The sequence below is a fragment of the Eptatretus burgeri genome, chromosome 6 (assembly GCF_056783735.1).
Source record: "Eptatretus burgeri isolate ZD-2024b chromosome 6, Ebu_testis_v1, whole genome shotgun sequence".
NCBI lineage: Eukaryota > Metazoa > Chordata > Myxini > Myxiniformes > Myxinidae > Eptatretus > Eptatretus burgeri.
In genome coordinates, this window is record NC_140966.1 from 26,925,156 (window position 1) to 26,945,939 (window position 20,784).

General features: G+C 44.2%; 1 protein-coding gene across 7 annotated transcripts in view; it reads right to left on the bottom strand.

The window, feature by feature from the left end:
• LOC147024432 (receptor-type tyrosine-protein phosphatase delta-like) overlaps positions 1-20,784 on the bottom strand; it is an 881,646-nt gene that overhangs the window by 33,494 nt on the left and 827,368 nt on the right. For all 7 annotated transcript variants that reach the window (XM_085884376.1, XM_085884379.1, XM_085884375.1 and 4 more), the window contains 2 exons: positions 6,170-6,324; positions 5,035-5,170 (listed from right to left, as the gene is read on the bottom strand). In XM_085884376.1, coding sequence (XP_085740502.1) covers positions 5,035-5,170; positions 6,170-6,324 — 291 coding nt within the window. The remainder of the gene's footprint in view (positions 1-5,034; positions 5,171-6,169; positions 6,325-20,784) is intronic.

Genomic DNA, 20,784 nt, shown 5'->3' on the forward strand with positions numbered 1-20,784 from the left:
GGACAGGGCTGTGAATCTTCAGGTAGCCATTTTTCTTTGCTATCGTTATTTTGGACCAACCGCTTCACACCAACCACTACCACCACCACCGCTCTCAACAACCGCTTCCCACAACCCACATAACTACACCACCGAGTTTCCACCCCTGGCCTTCGTCGAGGGAAAGCAGGCGGCCCCCATTCCCCCCCTTCCCCGGACGAATGGCGTCTCCAGGGTGAATTCCACCCTGCTGTGGAAGAAGACAAATGCAGCGGCGAGGGAGCGTCCCCGATTTGGCGGGAAAACGCTTCCTCCGAGAAGGTTCTCGCATGTTCTGGAAGATTCCCGCATGTTCTGGAAGGAGGGCGGGGCGAGAGCAGAGCGGGGGTAATAAAAAGGACGCACGGAGCGTTCGTTCTCTCTCTCTCGGGCGTTGCTGGATGTCTCTCTTGGTCGTTGCTGAGTCTCTCTCTCTCGGGCGTTGCTGGATGTCTCTCGGGCGTTGCTGGATGTCTTTCGGGCGTTGCTGGATGTCTCTCGGGCGTTGCTGGATGTCTCTCGGGCGTTGCTGGATGTCTCTCGGGCGTTGCTAGATGTCTCTCGGGCGTTGCTGGATGTCTCTCGGGCGTTGCTGGATGTCTCTCGGGCGTTGCTGGATGTCTCTCGGGCGTTGCTGGATGTCTCTCGGGCGTTGCTGGATGTCTCTCGGGCGTTGCTGGATGTCTCTCGGGCGTTGCTGGATGTCTCTCGGGCGTTGCTGGATGTCTCTCGGTCGTTGCTGAATGTCTCTGGGTCATTGCTGGATGTCTCTCGGTCCTTGCTGGATGTCTCTCGGTCGTTGCTGTCTCTCTCTTGGGCGTTGCTGGATGTCTCTCGGTCATTGTTGAGTCTGTCTCTGTCGTCGCTGGAGTTGTCGCTGCCGCTGAACGCCGCGGAAGGACCTGGGCTGCTTCTACCGGAGCTGCGTGAAGATCTGGGCTCGTCTCCGAGTCAGGAGCTTGGAGCGGTCGGTCGGTGGGCGTCCGGGTGTCGCGAGGGAGACGCGGGCTGGAGGCGCAGCGCTGCTGTGTCGGGCGAACCTGCGCGTGCGTGTGGGGAGAGCCGGAGAGAGCTCACCTGCCGCTTGGCAAGGCCTGGGCGCAACCGCGGCTACGCTAGCTTCCGTGGGGACGGGACGTCGCGACTCGCTCCATCAAGGTACCACGAGGGTGCAGGTAACCTGCAACGGTCTCGTGGGGCCCTTTCGGTCACCAAGGCCCCACCTTATAAAGCCCACGGGCCCAGTCTGACTCCCTTGTCTTTGAGGGGGTCTTTTTCCTGGGGTCTTTCTTTGAATGCATGATGTGGCGCCAAGTCTGTAAGTAAAACCTGTTAAGTGAATGTACATGGTAAACCAGAGTCGGTTGTTGTGTTTTTACCTTGCTCGTGTCTTCTCCCTTTTCTTCCTTCCCCCCTCCTCCCCATCAATTGCATTACTGTGTACGTGTGTATAATAAATGTGCTTACTTAAATGTACCCCGTTCGTCGTGTCGTTTTCCCCCAATTGAACTGCTATCTTGCTTTCGGAATACTAGTTGGTTTTTGAATACCGATAATAGAATCGGGTCTGGCGAGGTCTGGCGATAATACCCGCTCGGTTATCCTAGAACGGAACGAACCGCTTAAGCGGTTTGTGTCCAAACAGGCCTTCGCCGAGGTACGGACCCTCGGTAGGTTACCCGCGCGAATACTTAGGTATATCAATATTTGGCGATTGACCCTGTCGCGCGCGGGTAGAATATGGACTGGGCCGTGGTGGGATTAAAAACCCACCCGTGACTGGTTTCTGGCGTTGTTCCAGAAAGTCACGACTGAATTGTCCGTTCGGTGGGCGAGCGGCCGTTATTAGTTAGCGCGGTCACTCGCACGCCGGGTGTTTATAGGTTCGTAACAATACATATATATATATATATATATATATATATATACATATACATATATACGTATACATATATACGTATACATATATACGTATACATACATATTATCCATTGTCATCTTCCAAAGAAATCTGCATAAAGTTACAAGGTCAGCCCTTTATGCGAGGTTCCCACTGTCGTGCGATCCGTTACGAGCGCCACGATTGGCCATTCGAAGCTGATCATGGAATTTCTCTGAAAGCTGTTCCCACTATCACCACAGAGCGTGGTGTTTGTCTTGTCTAAGATCGATCCCGATCACCACGATTAGGAAGCACGATTTGATGCGATCTGTCGCGCTTTGTTACGATGCAATACGATGATCCCGATTGACATTGATCGTGTTGATCGTAGAAAAATTTTGAACCGTTCAAAATTTTTCTACGATTAACACGATTGCCACGACTGACCTCAAGATCTGATAAGATCTGATAGGATTACCACGATTTCAATCGTGCCGCGCATCGTGATAGTGGGAACCCAGCATTAAAGAAATCTGCATAAAGTTACAAGGTCAGCCCTTTGCTGTTTCAAATTCTCCCCGGGTTCCTCAACAGCTGCAGACATCGGCAACTGATTAGCACCATGATAATTTGCAGCACGCCGGCTGCTGATAAGCACTGTGATGACATTGCTGCGTCACTTCCACTTCAGCGTTTGTTCCATCGTCGCTGCATGTGAGATGCTTTGTCATGGCCTCCTGTCAAGGACACGGCTGTGCCTCAGCACGCACCTTACTTGATGAGCCATTCCAAGCCACGTGGCCTGAGTCTCTCCGTATTTATCGCCAAAGCTGTGACCAATCTGTTGAATGTGGCCTTGACCATGGCATCACTGTCGGGGACAGTCCGACTGGTGGGAGTGGTGGATTCGGGTGTGGTCACGGAGGGAGGACGCCGGTACGATGACCCAAGGTCACCAGTGAGGCCCAAGGGGAAGACTGGCCAAGTAGGTGTAGTTCACACAGCAGCACTCAGAGCTCGCTCGCTGTTGGGGCGAACAAAGTGCTCCGGATGCTGGAGAGGGACGCACTCGGTCTCGTGTTGATGTGCGGGGGCGCATGGTCCTGGTTTCTGGGCCAGTAGGTCCTGCTACTCTGTGTGCAGGTCCATTCTTGCAGCCCGTTTGCGGCGCCTGGGCACATGGACCGCAGCAGTGCTCGCTCTGTGCACCCTGGGAGTTCGCAGGCCATGCTTGCCATTTGAGGACATGGTTAAGTGATCTCGTCGCTGATGCCAATGCTCCGTGTGCCCTGGCTGAGTGAGCTTTGAGCCGTGGGGACTCCGAGCTTGGACACCTTTTGTTGTAATTTAAAATGTCTCCATTTCTGCTTTCTGGCTAATTTGCATTTTCATTCTACATATTTACTTTAATGCATAATATTCCAAGCCACATGTGGAAGTAATGCATAATATTAATATTCCAAGTGGAAGTGACGCAGCAATGTCATCACAGCACTAATTCATAATATACATATTCATGCAATTTTATATGATTATTATTCTTTCTATATATGTACATATATTTGTAAGTTTGTGTTATTATTGTAAACTTGACAAATATCAATCTTCAGACTGCCTTGTCCAGTGTTAAGTTCTTAATAAACCAAAATGAAATGACATTCCCAATGAGGACATCCATGAGAATCACAATGCTACATAAAGCCCTCAGCCACTGGACTGGTTTCATTACTTGTTGGTGAATCATCAGCAACAGCGTAGACATAAATGCGCACCAATGAGGCTCTCAAGCATGGTCCACATGCATTGCCAATCACAGTTAACATATAAATAACTCGAAGGGCACTTGGTGGAGCACGTACCTCCGCCATGCAATGCCTGATTCACAAGAACATATCGGACCCAATACATTTTTGAGATATCATTTTTGGCCCTCTCTCTCAGTGGTGAAGAATCACTTTGAAAATTAAAAATTTTGCATATCCAGATCTGGATTCGGATCTTCACCAAAATTGAATCAATTCTTCCTTGTCACACACCCAACCTGTCCACCAAGTTTCATCCGAATCCGTCCACAAGTTTTTGAGATATCGTGTTATATATCGGTTTAGCCTGATCGCTCAATGGTGAAGAATCACTTTTAAAAATCTCATCAGTTTGTCTCTGTCACACTCCTAACCTGTACACAACTTTTTGAGATATCCTGCACACAGACAGAAAGGGATGAAAACATAACCTCCTTCACTTTCGGTGGCAGAGGTAACAAGACCCATTCATGTTTCTCACCTGTATTTGGAGGGAATAACCACTTAGCTTTCACCTAATCAATTACCCGAGGTGGCTGGGATTGAAACAAATGAACCCCGTGTTCTTCCAGCAAAAGAAAGCTGCATAAAGTAAACAAGGTAAGCCCTTTGCTGTTTCAAACCTGACCATGGTTCCTCTACAGCTGCAGACTTCCATAAGTAACACATATATGTGAATCCAAATGTTATATGCACCCCTCAGCTGCTGGACTGGTTTCATCGCTTGTTGGTGAGTCATCAGAGACAGCGTAGAGAGAAACGCTGGCCACAGCGCCACAAACGCCACCGAGGCTCTCAAGGATGCACCTTCCTCACTGGTGAGTACACTAAAATCATACATCTGACTGCTACTACCAATAATGGGTTCCCTGACTTCAGAGCAGGAGGAGGCCATTAGGCACATCAAAGCCTGCACAATTATTGACAACCTGTGGTTGTTTGTCCGTGACCTATCCTTTTTAAATACTGGGTGTCGAGTAAGGAAGCAGCATGCACCATTTTTAAAGTGTTTGGTATGACTTAGCCGGGGTTCAAACAACTGACCTCCCAGAATCTGCAGACATCTCAGTGCGGATGCTCTAACCATTACGCAACCGAAGCTGTTTAAAGAAAAGATCGAAAAGTGATGTATGTGCTTTAGTGGGAAAATAAACAAACAAACAAACAAACCTAAAAATAAAACAGGACAAACATGTGAATGATAACCACACAAATGCGTTAATCAAATTAAAAGATAACCTCGCTACATAAAAATTAGACAGGAAGCATTTCATTTAGGTTTGCAATGGGTTGTATTGAACAAAAAGCAACTGAAAACGTATTCATGCATACCTCTATCTGCACGAGTGCAGGTCGCTGAGTGCGTATCATCTTTACAGTCTGAAACAGGTCGAACATGCCCTCATATCGCATCCGCTCAAGCACCACGCTGAGCGCCACAAACACACCTGTCCGACCCACACCTGTGCTGTTGTGGAGGAAACAAACACCTTTAAACTCCAAGATCCTTTCTTCAAGCATTGCAGATTACTGAGTACACTTCATGAACACGCCATTTAGTACATGTCATTCAATTATGTATGTACGTGTCTAGAAAACTGCATCCACGTTTACCTGTGAATCATGCCAGCTGAAGTAAGGGAATGGTAATGCTTTATAGCTTTCAGTAATGTTAATTGTGAGCAATAGAGGACAATACCATAGCAAACATACACTACCTCCATTACACTGCGTATGGCATGTCATGTGCTTCTTTATGGCTCCTGATGCAAAAATTGAAGTCAGGCTAAAGACTGGTGGGACTGATATAGCGGGAATGAAATGGGTTGCTATTTATAAATGTCCCCAACTGTGAACTCTTTTTTTTTTTAATATATACGAAAACAACTCGTGCATTAAAAATTTGCATCAAAAAGCAGGTGCGTAACTATCCTTCATTTTTTTCTGGCTTTGTATTTTACTTCCTCATGCAGGTCCTTCATTAAATTTACCCAATAAATAAACAGCTGGCTGGCAGGATAGTCCAGATGTATGTGCGCTGGCTTTTGAGCTGTCTAGCCTGGGTTTGAATGTCAACCCAGCTATAAACTGTCATCCTGGTGTTTCACATGCAGAGTGAGACATCAAGATGTGTGCCGTCCATCGGATGGACATTTAAAACAGGGTGTCCCGTCTGCTGGTATTAGTTGTTTAATAGAAAATATGCTATGGTGTCTTTCAAGAAGAGTAGGTGAGTATGCACAGGTACACTGAACAAATTCCAAATTCTTGTGTTAACCTACAAGGGGGAACTTCATCAGCAGCACAGCTGCACTCCCAGAAATGATTCAAACCAGAAAGCGCGTGCTGTGCGCAAAATTATTGTGATGACCCAACAAATGAAAAGAATGCATGAAACTTCTGCAAGGGTCATTGCACTCACAGCAGTGAATCATCAACAATTGAAGTGACACCATAGGATACCTACCTGCAGTGCACTGCTATCGGCCCATCCTGGCCAAACTGTTCCTTGGTCTTATGCACCTGACCAATAAAGTCAATGAAACCTTCTCCTGTACGAGGTGTGCCCTGCTCCGGCCAGTCTATAAACTGGAACTGACGCACAGTCCGTGATTGTCCATCCTGTACGGTAATACGATGTGAAAATAGAAAAGCGAGGGGGAGGGAGGGAGAAAGAGGGGGAGAGAGGGAGAGAGAGAGAGAGGGTATTTTAAATGATTTATAAAACATGTATACATAAAGCAGCTTTATGACATGCACAACATGATTTTTGATAGTTCTGCAGTATTAATCCCCTAAATTAGAGCTTGATTTTATTTTACACCTCCTGATAATGATGACCTTTAAAAAAAAAAAACATTTTCAATTACATTTTAGTTGAGGTTGTCCAAGGCACTGGAGCTTGTACCTCAGTCATGTGCTGGACAATGATATCAGGAGGCAGTCGTAATATTTTACAGGAATAACAAGGACATTACTAACCATTAGACAAATCACTATATGTATTATGTGCAGGGGTTTGAACCTGGGATTATATTATCATCATGGGTTATATGTTCAGATAGGAAAACCAACTCAGCTGACCCACTGTGATACCAGACAATATCTGTGTTTCATGGAGCTACATTCCTTCATTTTCTGAAAAGCCAATGCATGTATTGCTCATCTCAGGACAATATAAAAAGCCCAAAAATAGAGCTTATACGACAATGGCACCCGGTGGAGCACGTACCTCTGCCAGGTTGAACAGTTTGCATTTTGTATCTCACTGATAGGCCAGATCTGAATCCGAACCTTAACCAAAATCGAATCAGTTTGTTCTGATCACGTACCCAACTCATCCACCATGTTTTGTCATAATTTATCCACAACATTTTGAAATATCATGCTATATATCGTTTTGGCCCCATTTCTCAATGGTGAAGAATCACTTGAAAAATAAAAAAAATTCTCGTATCCAGATTGGATTCGGATCTTCACCAAAATCTAATCGATTAGTCATTGTGACACACCCAACCTGTCCACCAAGTGTCGTCCGAATCCGTCCACAACTTTATGAGATATCCTGATCAGAGCCAAACAAACAGACAGACAGACAGACAGACAGGGGTGAAAACATAACCTCCATCCACCTTCGGTGGTGGAGATAATTAAAAAAAAAAAGAGAATTGTTAACAAGCATTTCAAAAGTACATTTACATCTCCTCATGCCATTGTCCTGCCTGTGATGCATGTAAATGCTGCTCAGTGTGCCTTAGGCATTTTATATTCATCATACCATTGAAAACAATGTAGTGTACTGTGCATGATCAAATTGGATCCTCATGAATGATTCCAAGAAGGAAGTTAATTTTGTTTTTGAATAAATACTGAATTTGGTGCTTGTCATGAAGATTTGCTTGGTTTGTAGTATAGTGCTAGTGGAACTCCATTGGTAAGCGAGGACCTCTTCATTGCCAGTGGTGCCCTTTATCATACATCTGTTCCATTTCGTATGAGAGGCTACTTTCGTGATTTGTTTAAAAAAAAATTATTGGCACTGCTTCAGAAGAGATTTCATTTTCTATTGAACATCTTTACATTCCTCATTGTGAATACTATTTAAATCCTTTTGCACATCATTTACCCATTGTATGTTGGAGAAATGTTTTGTTTTTAACAATGCATTTTGGATATTCTCATGAAACAAAGGGCAAACCATAATGTTATGGCCTTTGTCATTTTCATAAGATTTTTGCATGGCTCTTTCCTATTCCGTCTACATGTTCGAATCTCCATTCTCATGTTTTGTTGTCCGGTGGACACCTATGCTGCTTTGCAATGTTCACAGAGCTGCTCTAGGTCAACCCACGTTTCCAAGCTCGGCCTGGCTGGAGTTGCTTTTTCGTTACGAAATACAGTATCATAAACTAACATTTGTCCATTGACATAGTTAAAGATCCAAGTAATCAGAGAAGACGTTGAAATTCACATGACACTATCCAGAAGGGTGGAGAAATATTTATTTATATTTATCATTATGGCTATCCAGTATAACATTAATTCCAAAAAGATTATGTATGAAAGGCACCTATTGATGAAGGGAAAATATAATGGCATGAGGCCCCAAGGTATACGCTTTGGAAGAAAGAATTACTAAAATTGTTTGTCAATAATATTTCATCCCCAACCATGTTTTTGATGTTGCTGTATCATACTCATGCAATGGGGCTTCATATACCATGCGAGGGCTCAGATCTGTTGATGATAAAATATGCTATCGAGCCATTGGGGCTGAGATGGGCCTGGGCCATGTGGAAAAACCTTCTGCTTCCAGCCCATACCATACACTTTACACACTGTAAGAGTCTACATTACTCAGAAGGATGTGCTTTCAGTATCAAATTCATATGCAGCTCAATTTGACTCCTCATTTAAGTGGCAAAATTAAACTCATTGTTGTGGGTGGGGTCTGCCAAGGGGGAGGTTTGGCTCAAATCATGCACAACCTGGTTGGTCAAGCTCGCTGTTCAACTGGAGCCGATTTGGGAAGGAATTTGGAATTTCCTCAACATGCTGGCAATAACTTGTGTCATCTTCGCAAAAGACACTGGGATCTTTAACTTAACTCCACAAAGTAATGCTCGCAGACGAATCGCCATGCTTAACTTCCATCCAATGGATGGTGTTCTTTGCGATGCAATGTCTGACTTGTGAAGCATCAATCTGACAATTTATAGTCAGGCCAAAAATCGAACCCAGATGAGACAGCTCAAAGGTAAGTGTGCTACCTCTGCACAATCCTATCAGACTTATATGTAGTTTCTGAGCTTTATATATGGAATGTGCTGTGAGCAGAGCTCGTTGCTGCACCAGAGCTCGTTGCTGCCACCAGAACTTATGCCCTCATTTTATGACATCATAACGCCACTGCCTTCACAGACCACTTGAAGTTCATCTAAAAATTGTCACAATGCCACCTTATGCACATCCAAACTGATCCATTTTTTAGGTAAAGGGTAAAGGCAAGACCTTTTATCACTGATTTGAGACATTTAGTTTGGCATTTTCCATTACTCAAGTGTTGCAATCATTTTTTGATACACCTGTCCCATATACATGTCTGTTTTCCCAAAAAATAAAAGTACACAATTATAAACCCTCAAAAGCTGCAGCCCATTGTTCTAAAGCATTATTCATACCATGCTCCCTGGCTCAATGGTTAATCTTGTATTTTCAGGAGTCGAAAGAAAGTGGATAGCCACTATTGGCTGGCCATTGTTGTTATGGCCACTTGATTCTGTGTATAGAGCTCAGTAATGCAACTATATTCTGGAAACAATATTATAATAGAATACATGTTCCCTAAAAGGGAACATCAAGGCAGGAGGAGGCTAGTTGGTACATCAAAGCCTGTGCTATGGATGCCTGTCCACCATCCACTATCCTTTTAAATACTGAGGTTCAAACAAGGAAGCAGCACGTGCCATTTTTGAAGTCTTCGGTATAATTTGGACGGAATTTAACCCACCGACCTCCTAGACTGATCAGAGTGGACACTCGAACCATGACGCTACAGAGTCTGGTTAACATTATAATCCCACGATTAATTTGCAATTGGTCACTGGCTTTGACACAAACAAATTTTTATTACGGATCCCAGGCATCAAAAAGCTACATCGATCGAACAAACAGTTTCAAATGGAGTACTTCGCCGCCATTAGAGCATTTAAATTACAATAAATGTGAATTGTTGCTCCCAGCTTGTTGACTCGATGACAGAAGACACAATTAGAATTTTTGCCGATAATTCAAAAGGGAAAAAAGGTCTTTTTTTTTTTTCACTGACAATGGAGTATTTCATGAAATGCTGTCAAAAGAGCATTAGAAATTAAAAGCAAATGTGTGAATGACGTAAATTACACAACATATATAAATAGAAATGTAAAGATATAAATATATAACATGTCAGTTAAAAATGTGTCTGTTACATGAAAAATGTCTTTGAAAATATTAAAAGGCATGGATGGCATTAACATGCCTGTGAGTGTGACTGTTGTAATGTACTGAATGGGAGATGCTTAGCAGGCAGACACGAGCGGAGGAACAGTCGAGCCGGGCTGGGTTGCACAAGCGCGAGCGCGGGCGTACTCTGCCCGCGGCTCTCCTTTATTCCGTACGCACACGCACAAGCCGCGTTCGACTACTGCATTCCTACGACGCCTCAGGCGGCGCGCACACCTTATATCCCTTGCAGATACGATGACCACTCCGACCACTCCCACACCACCATGCCCTTCCCCGTAGGCCCGCAGACTCCACCACACTCCTCCCCCCTAAAACTATGATTATTAAATGATCACCATTAAAGAAGCATAAAGAACACGAAGGACTTCGGTATAATAATCATGGAAATAAAATGAAACCAGCGAAGTATAACAGCACACCACATCATATAATGCGTGAAAGTGGGTTAATGGAGCCGCCCCGATCAGATTCCGAAGACACAGCACCTCCCAAACTCTGGCCGTGTTATCGATATGAAGCAGCAAGGCGAAAAAAACACAGCAGCCCTACCCTGCGGAAACGCCCCCAGGCGGCTCATGCTGACATGGCCCTCGCCGAGGTCGTGGCGATCTTTCGAGCCAACCTCCCCCGGCACCATCAAACGCCTCCGGCCCACTCCCCCCAGGCAGACCCGACGTAGATAAACATTCCGAGGCCGGAAGCCCGCTGTCTGGAAGCCGTGGCGCCAGCGGTAGCCCTGATCGACCTTGGCCGGGGGCGCTGAACAGCGCCGCTGGCTGCACGCACTTAATGCTCCAAAACAACTCACGCACCACAATCAGTTGAGACGCCAACGCCCGTCTAAACGGCCTTGAGCGAACACAGAGAGCTGCGCTCGCAACCAGAGGTGGGGGTAATGCCGACCAGTGCACCAGTCTTGGCTTCGAGTCGATCCCCGAGACCCACACGGCAGCAAGACGGTCGCAATTCCATTTAAACCACACTTCAATCATAGGCTCGTTATAAATCACTACGAATATTACTTGAAGCATTGCAAACTCATTTTTCCGTACAGCGCGGTCTTTTGATAAACTCCCAGCACATGACAAAGCAACTACCTGCGGCCCGGGACAATGGAAGGCCAACCCAACCTTTTTATTTGCCACCACTGCTCCCACCTCACATTGATCATAATACCAACCCCATTGACTGATCTCCACCAAATCCACTTTCACACAAGAACTGCTGGCATTTATTTCAACAACGTTAAACTGCATCACTAGAGCAAGGAAAAACACATATGCCATGAACAACAACCCACAACCCACATCACGAGTCCGTTTCTTGGTTGTCGACTCGATGTTGTGACTCGCGACTCCCTTTAACGCCACGGGCTCACCGCCACCTGTTGACGCTGCCCGAACAACACCGACGCGCATTGCCTCACGAATGCTGCCGAAGCGCGGGAACTCATCGCGAGCGAAGCACGGGAACTCATCGCGAGAGCTGATACGGCTCTCGCCGCTCCCGAACCGCACCTCACCGCCGCAGGCAGCAACGAACGGTCGCTCCCGCTGCATCGACGCGGCCCCCGCCGCCAGAGCCTCGCCCTCGGTACTCGACGAAGGCCTCGAAGAGAGCACTGGCACATCTGGAGGTACGAACCGGAGATCCAGTCCGAGGTGCGCCAGCCAGTCCCGACCCAAAAGGGGGGGCCCCTCCCCTCGTACAACGAACACCGAGAGCCGGGCGCGTCGATCTCGGTAGCGCACTGAGACGTCGGCCCTCGCAAGCGGTGCAATCGCTTCACCGGTGTACGTGTATAACGACAAGGCCGTCTTGACCAGGCAAATACCGCGAAGACCACGAGCCGCCTGCTCACCCATGACCGACACTGCAGCCCCGGTATCCACGCAAAACACAGTCGGTTGGCCATTCACTTCGACCTCCACCGTGAAAGGCGTCGTCATCTCCGAACCAAAGGAAAACAGACTCAACCGTGGTTGCATCTCCTGCTCCGGCTCGCCGGCATCGTCATGCCCCGGTTGCAGGCCGATCTCCAGGTCACTGGGGTCCTCCCGCACCTCGTCATCCAAGACCCCAACGGAGGCCCCCGCCATCCGACACACACGCTTCAAATGTCCCACCCTGTGACAATGCAAACACACGGTGTTCTTATACGGGCACATCTGTCGCAGGTGCGGACCCCCGCACCCCCAGCACCCCCGGAAAGCCCCTTCGCTCCCGGTGCGACCGTGCTGCGGTGCCCCTTGTCCCGCACCGCCAGGCGCGCGTGCGACCTGCGGCACTTGAGCCATCGCTCGGACTCCGGGCTGCACGACCTGCGGCACTTGTGCGGTCACCGCGTGGACCTCGGGATTAGCCGACATGCCCCAGCTGGAGCTACTCATTACGTCCTGGCCAGCAATGGTCCGGACATCCGTGAGTGTCTGCTCGACAGACGAAGCAGTCGCGACCGCCGAGTCGAATGTGATGTCGGTCAACCGCAGGATGGCTGCTACCATCTTTGCGTCTCGCAGACCAGAAATAAAACGATCTCTGAGCCGTGCCGGACGCTCCTCTGTCGTGAATTTGCACAGCACAGCCGAATGCTTTACCCGTGCTACGAAGTCCGCAACGCGCTCCTCGCCACCCTTAGCGAGATGATCGAACTGGAACCGCGTGAGATGTAACGACTTCTCTGGCGCCAAGTGGGTCTTCATTTTCGCCACGATGTCCTGAAAGGATAGCACGTCATCACTGGGCCTATTTGGAGCCACCAAATCACTCAGCAGTCGGTAGTGCTCCGTTGATAGCGAGGCGAGCAAGATCGCCTTGCGTTTCTCTTCATCCTCTACATCATTCGCCCGAAAGTAGCAATCTAACTGTTCAGAAAACAACTCGAACTCATCTCCCCCGAACACGGGTACGCGTCCGTGTGCCGTGCCCCGACCTTCTGCCATGCTCGTGCTGGTGAGACCCTTGGCTCCGTAGCTTGGAACCGCCCGGGTTACTGGCCGCCCTCCGAAGATCCTCGTCAGCCAACTGTAATGTACTGAATGGGAGATGCTTAGCAGGCAGACACGAGCGGAGGAACAGTCGAGCCGGGCTGGGTTGCCACAAGCGCGAGCGTACTCTGCCCGCGGCTCTCCTTTATTCCGTACGCACACGCACAAGCCGCGTTCGACTACTGCATTCCTACGACGCCTCAGGCGGCGCGCACACCTTATATCCCTTGCAGATACGATGACCACTCCGACCACTCCCACACCACCATGCCCTTCCCCGTAGGCCCGCAGACTCCACCACAACTGTGACATGACAGATAGAGCAATGGAGTTATTTATTGAAAAGGCATGGATATAATCAACACGCCTGTCACTGTGATGTGACAGATATTTGAAATGAGAGGATTGTAAACCATATAACAGAATAGGAGCTTCCATCCCTACCCCGTTTAGAAACCCGTGTGGGCATGGGCAACATGCTGGTCTGGTTCAAATTGTAATTCAAAGTCTGGTTCAATGTGTTGTAAAGTCAAAACAACCCCTCGACGATTAAAAAGGAAATTAACATTTTGACCAAGGATTTGTTGTTGAATGACAATGAAACTCATGACCCAATCTCCATGCTAGTGTCATATTATTTAAGGGACTGAAATGTCGGGTTATTATCGTGATAATGTGCTGTATCTTTGGTTTTGGCAATAAGACGTTATTCCTACAAAAATAGCTCAGCTGTGGAAGTTTGTTAAACTTGATCATCAATATTTGATAAATTATCTCAATTGGACTGTCTCGACCTCTGCCACTGAAGGTGAAGGCGGTTATGTTTTCACCCCTTTCTGTCTGTTTGTCTATTTGTTTGTGTACAGTGCAGGATGTCTCAAACGGTTGTGGACGGATTCGAATGAAACTTAGTGGATAGCTTGGGTGTGTGACCATGACAAATTGATTCGATTTTGGTGACGATCCCGATCCTGATCTTACGACGAGAATTTTTTTAAGGATTCTTCACCATTGATATATATATATATATATATATATATATATATATATATATATATATATATATATATATATATATATATATATATATATATATATATATATATATATTGTTGTGGTTTCCTGCCAGCGAGTCGCCACGAGCACGACCCTCAATGGAACAGTGGGGGGGCCGCATCGACTCGATCGCCCGGAATTACCAGATCGTCGCCCGGATAAGTCCGAGGACGACGGGTCCTTGTATAAGAACCGAAATACGCCAATGGACAGACCACGTGGGGTAGGGTCGATTGCCAACTTCAATTTACCTAAATACCCACGTGATCCAACTACCGGGGTATTCCACCCTCGACGGAACTCGTACGGAACAAACCGCCGAGGCGAGCCTGTCCGTGCGTGATTCTGAGCGGCGTAATCGCCGAGAACCGTCGGTCCAAATGTCCTCCTATTACGGCAAACCAACAGCTTTCTAACACCCAAAACACACGAAATGTTCAGTCAATGAGGGAATGGACGCAACGAGCAGGTTTACATTCACACAAGGACATTTATTATAATGAAACACGTATGCAATTAAATAAGGCAAAACACGTATGCATTTATACGAGCAACAAAAGCATGACAAAAGAACTACAATCGTCTACTTATTATGTACAGTCATTTACATTTAACAGCAGCTCCTACTTATTAGACGGGCCCACGGACGCGCGCGCGCACACACACACACACACACACACACACACACACACACACACACACACACACACACACACACACACACACACACACACACACACACACACACACACGAAATGGTGGCTGAGGCCTTGAATCACGAGCTCCAGCTCGGAGAACAGGTGAGCTGAAACTCAGAGCTTGACTCGAACCTTTCCACCTCGTGTGGTCTTCAACTTGTCCGGACTCGGGCTCCAGCGAGAGCGAGCTGGATCCAATCGCCACGATCCTTCCCGAGCTCCCGCGAATCCTCCCGTGCTTCTCAACACGTGCCAGTGAGACGAGGCGCCGATCCTTCCTGTCGATCATCGCTTCCCCGAGGATCCAACTCCAAGAAGAGGCCGATGCGTCGCACCAAGCCGGGAAACAAAATGGAGAACAAAAAGCTCCACGAACCAAAAGGAAGAGGAAAGAGAGGAAGAAGAGGAAGAAGCCTCCACTCGCAGCTCGAGCCGAACAACTGGCTCAAGTTCCTTCCAAAACAAAGCAGCAGCCGAAGCTCACTGAGCCAGCCGAAGCAAAAAGCTTCCGAAGGCCTCAAGCCAAGCAGGATCCGATGGCCTGCTGAACGACTGCTCTCTCCGAAGCAAAAAAGCTTACTCCTCCCACGGGACTCAGCACACGAACTCTGCACACGGGACTCTTCACAAACTCTGCCACGGGACTCCCACGAACTCAGCCCTACCACGGGACTCCCACACGAACAAAGAAAGGATCTCCCATTTCTCCTTCCCACACCCTCCCCCGCACCCGGCGTGACTCATGTCCTCGTGACCCACCCCCCGCTCAACCACGGGTGGGAGGGAGTTGTTGACGTCACGGGATGGCAGGGTTCTTCTTCCTCTTCGCAGAAGAGGGGGAGGGACGTCTCCATTGTTCGCTCCCTAACTATTAAATCGATTTCAAAACATTTAAACAATGGAAGGTGAGCTATCTAGGGAACATGCACTTATCGACATAGCTGACTCAGGGAACCTGTATGTTGTGTGCATTTGAATTCCAAATTCGTAACAATATATATATATATATATATATATATATATATATATATATATATATATATATATATATATGTATGTATATATATATATATATATATATATATATATATATATATATATATATATATATATATATATATATATATATATATATGTATGTATATATATATATATATATATATATATATATATATATATATATATATATATATATATATATATATATATATATATATATATGTATGTATGTATGTATGTATGTATGTATGTATATATATATATATATATATATATATATATATATATATATATATATATGTATGTATGTATGTATGTATGTATGTATGTATGTATGTATGTATGTATGTATGTATGTATGTATGTATATATATATATATATATATATATATATATATATATATATATATATATATACATATATATATATATATATATATATATACATATATTGTTGCGGATTCGCGCCCGCCGGCGTGCGAACGGCCACGTAACTCGAATCGCGGCACGTCGCCCACCGGACGGACAATCCAGTCGTGACCCTCTTTTTATTTATTCTTTTATTAATATCACTCTCTCTTTGGAATGTCGTCTTATGTTGGTTGCATCATTAGTTTGGACGCGGTTTTACCAGTACACTGGAATTCATTTTATTGGCCTTGGAAGGATGACAGGCTGAGTCGGCCTCCTGGTGTGTTAATTCAGTGGTCAACGAGGCTTGAACTTAGAACCAACAACAGGCTTACTCATATTACCATGTAATTATCTTTATAAAACCTAATTATTATCCACTTTTTGTTTCAAAACAATATGGTGTCTGAGTTTCGAAATCACAAGACATCTGAAGAAGATTGCTGGGAAAGATTATACATTCTCGCAAATGAATATTTAATATTTGCAATTTTGATTAATTATATTTGTTTTGTTTACAATTACTTGATTTTGAATTTCAAAAAAAGGATTAAGACATGAAGGAAAGGGAGGGAGGGGGTGGGGGGGGTAGGTGCGCTCCCCCAACCACCCATCACCCCTCATCCCACCCCTCCCCTCCCCATGTGTGTGTGTGGGGAAGGGTGGGGGTGGGATGAGGGATGTGGTGGGTCAAAGGTGGGGGCGCACAGGGGGGATGAGGGGGGTGGGGCTTGTGTGGGTGGGGTTTATGTGGGCGGGGCTTGTGTGGGCGTGGCTTGTGTGGGCGGGGCTTGTGGGAGGACGTTTATGTGGGTGGGGCTTGTGTGGGCGGGGCTTGTGTGGGCAGGGTTTATGTGGGCAGGGTTTATGTGGGCGGAGCTTCGGTGGGGCTTATGTGGGCAGGGTTTATGTGGGCAGGGTTTATGTGGGCAGGGTTTATGTGGGCAGGGTTTATGTGGGAGGGGTGAATGTGGATGAGGTTTGTGTGGATAAATGGATGGGTGGAGAGATGGATGGATGGGTGGATGAGTGGAGCTTGTGTGGATGGGTGGATAATTTTTTAATTAAATAAACATGTTGTGTGTGGGGAACTAATTAACTAATCACTAATTATGTGAATATGATGAATATGGGTGGAGCTTGTGAGGGGTTTGTGTGTGTGGAGTTTTTGTGTGGAGCTTGTGGGGGGTTTGTGTGGGGTGGGGTTTGTGTGGGGTGGGGTTTGTGTGGGGTGGGGTTTGTGTGGAGCTTGTGTGGGGTGGGGTTTATGTGGGTGGGTTTTGTGTGGGCGGAGTCAAAAAGGGGCGGAGTCAAAAAATTTAAATTCCTCTTTGTCTTTTGTAATTCCTGTGAATAAAATGAACCTAAAATCTCTTCCCCTTCCAAATCATATATCTTATAAGTCCAAGGAACCGTATCTATTACATCAACAATTTTAAAAAGCTCGTTCGTCCATCGTTTAATATAACCCTTTTCAAAATGAGATTTCCACCTATATATTCTTACGATATCACCAACTTTGAACTTAGGTTTTCTGACATTAATCTCTTTTTCATATTTTAATTTTGTAAATGTTTCTGATGGTTTCATATTTGTTGACGTGTGAATCGTGTCATTATACTTATCCACAATATCCTGAATAAAAGATGACCATTGTTGTGAACCGAGTGTGTGAATTTTTTATATAGTCTCTCTTTTAAGGTACGATTAAAACGTTCAACAACAACTGCCTTCCCTTCATTAAAGGTTCTGTATAATGTAATAGTTATTTTTTAGAAAATTCATAAATGTCTTGTTATAGAACTCTCTACCCTCATCAGTACACAATTTTTTAGGTTTCCTCTTACTTTTATTAAATATCTGTTGAAAGGCTAACATAAGAGTATTACCTGTTTTGTTTTTTAATGGTACAACCCATGCGTATCTACTCCTCAAATCAATAACGGTTAAAGCATACTTGTACCCCTTATCATTATTGAGTTCAATCAAATCAGCAGACCAGATATAATCAACTTCCTTGGAATAAACTTTCCTTCTCTGAAACTTTGTGAATATTGGTTTATGTAATTCATCAGCTAATTGCTCATCAGTCTTAATGACATTAGAACCTATAAGTTTTTTGAATTTCCAAGTCAAAGTTTCAATTTAGCACTGATCATCTTCTTCACAATGAACCGATCAACTTTTTCTCTCAAGGTTGGATTTTGTATCAGAGACAAATTATACAACATTTCTCTATCAGCTTCATGCTTTTCTTCCAACGTTGTGGTATTCCCATAATCAATATCGTGTCTCATGCACACTTCATCAACTCTATTGATGGGTTTACTCCAGGATTTAGGATTGTCTGCCTCATCTAATCTTTTATCCAAGTTTGTGCCTGGACCACAGAAAGAATACCCTGGAAGATTTAATTCCCCTGGTATTCCAGTAGTTGTAAATTTACTTCCTGATAAAAACTTTTGTATATCTGCTCCTCGTTTGTGTTTGGAGATAAATTGCTTTTTTTTTGAACCACACACCGAACATATACCTTTTTGTATAACCCTGTTATTTTTACTTTTAATATATGAAATATTTTTAGTATTAGTTTTCTTTTTACATTTGAGACAATAACTCATTTATTTATGAGAAAAATTCCTGCAGAGTGCAAAAACCTTTTTAGTTTCCAACATGCACATTTGAATCTTAATTTTTAAAACATAAAGAATCCTTAGAAATGCCTTCACTCTCTCCTCCATTTATTTAAGAAAAAAAATGAAAAACATGAATTAAAATGAATAGCTTGTCGATGTCAATAGTCTTGTCGAAAGTATTGCAAATAGACTTGTCAATTCTTTGTTTTCCTCCTCGGTGGGTTGAGTTATTTTCTGTAATACCACCAATCTTTTTTTAATCTCACTGGTTTCCATATTTTGATATTTATTTTGTCTCGCTCTTTCCTCCCTCTCCTTCTCTCTCTTCTCTTTTTCCTCCTCTTTTTTCTCCCTCTCCTCCTTCTCTCTCTTCTCTTTTTCCTCCTTCTCTTTTTTCTCCCTCTCCTCCTTCTCTCTCTTCTCCTTTTCCTCCTTCTCTTTCTTCTCCCTCTCCTCCTTCTCTCTCTTCTCCTTTTCCTCCTCTTCCCTCTCTTCTTCAACTCCTTCCTCATCCCTTACTATCCTTGAATCGCTTACACCCCATAGAATATTATACATATATTCATCAGGATTTCTTGTTATTCCTGTATCCAAAATATTTTTTTTTACAACAGGAAACCAATAAAATTTCTTTTGAATTTCTAAAAGAGCCTTACCTTTTCTTAACTTTATAATTTTTTCATTATTTAACATTCTAATTAAATCTAAAGTTGTCGGTTTATCAACATCAGCATAATGCCAATCTTTTATTGAAAATACCTCATTCTTATGTTGTAGAACATATTTATTAAAATAACGAATACCCTTTTCTTGAAGGTATGCTTGGACACAGAAATGATAATTTTCTTGAAGCCTTCTTGCTGTCATTTATGTATTAGAAATATATGTTAGAATAATATTATGGCACGAAACACCTCCCCATCTTCCCATAGTTAAATAATTTTGTATTTCCTTACTTATTATATATAATCCTGTTTTTTCTGTTTTCATGATATAAACAAGGGCAAAACCATTATTATATTTACCCTTATTAAATTCTTTTATTTGTTGTTTACGAATCGTGGCCCCACAAAACTCATTCTCAATACCAAGTGGATAATATTCTTCCTTACGAGACTGATTTAATTGTTCCAGGTCTTCGAGGTTAATTTTAAATGACCAATTATACCCTAAATCATTCATACCATACCCCCATTGTTCTATTCTCATACAAACGATACGCCCTTCTTTATAAAAATTTATTTTAATTCGAACTGTGAATTCTGTATGACCTGGAGATAATATCAACACTTCTGTATCTTTGGAATACATGGCCGTTTTATTTAAGGATATATATTGTGACAAATCGCTTAATCTCACCAAGTCATTCGCGTCAGTCGGGCTTGGATAATTTTTTAATTTATAAACATTTTTCATGTTAATATTTTTGGTTATATTATATTTATGTCGTTCAGCCTGTGCCTTTGTGTAATAATTTGATAAATCAATATCCAGTTCTTGAGATACACCAAAGATAGAACCAACATAAGTCATTTATATTAGATTAAAAATAATATCATAAATTTTTTTTATTTTTGTTGAGTTTAAATAACACATATAGACATAATTGACCACAACACTTGGAATTTAATTCTTGGACTTGAAATGTTTGATAAACACCATTCTGTAAGAATTTTATGACTTCAACAGGTGGTGGAAGACCAAAACTATCAAAATAATATTTGTCCTGACTATTAAAAATACAAACCCAATGAGAACCGTTCCCATTATTATCTTCTAAGTTCATAA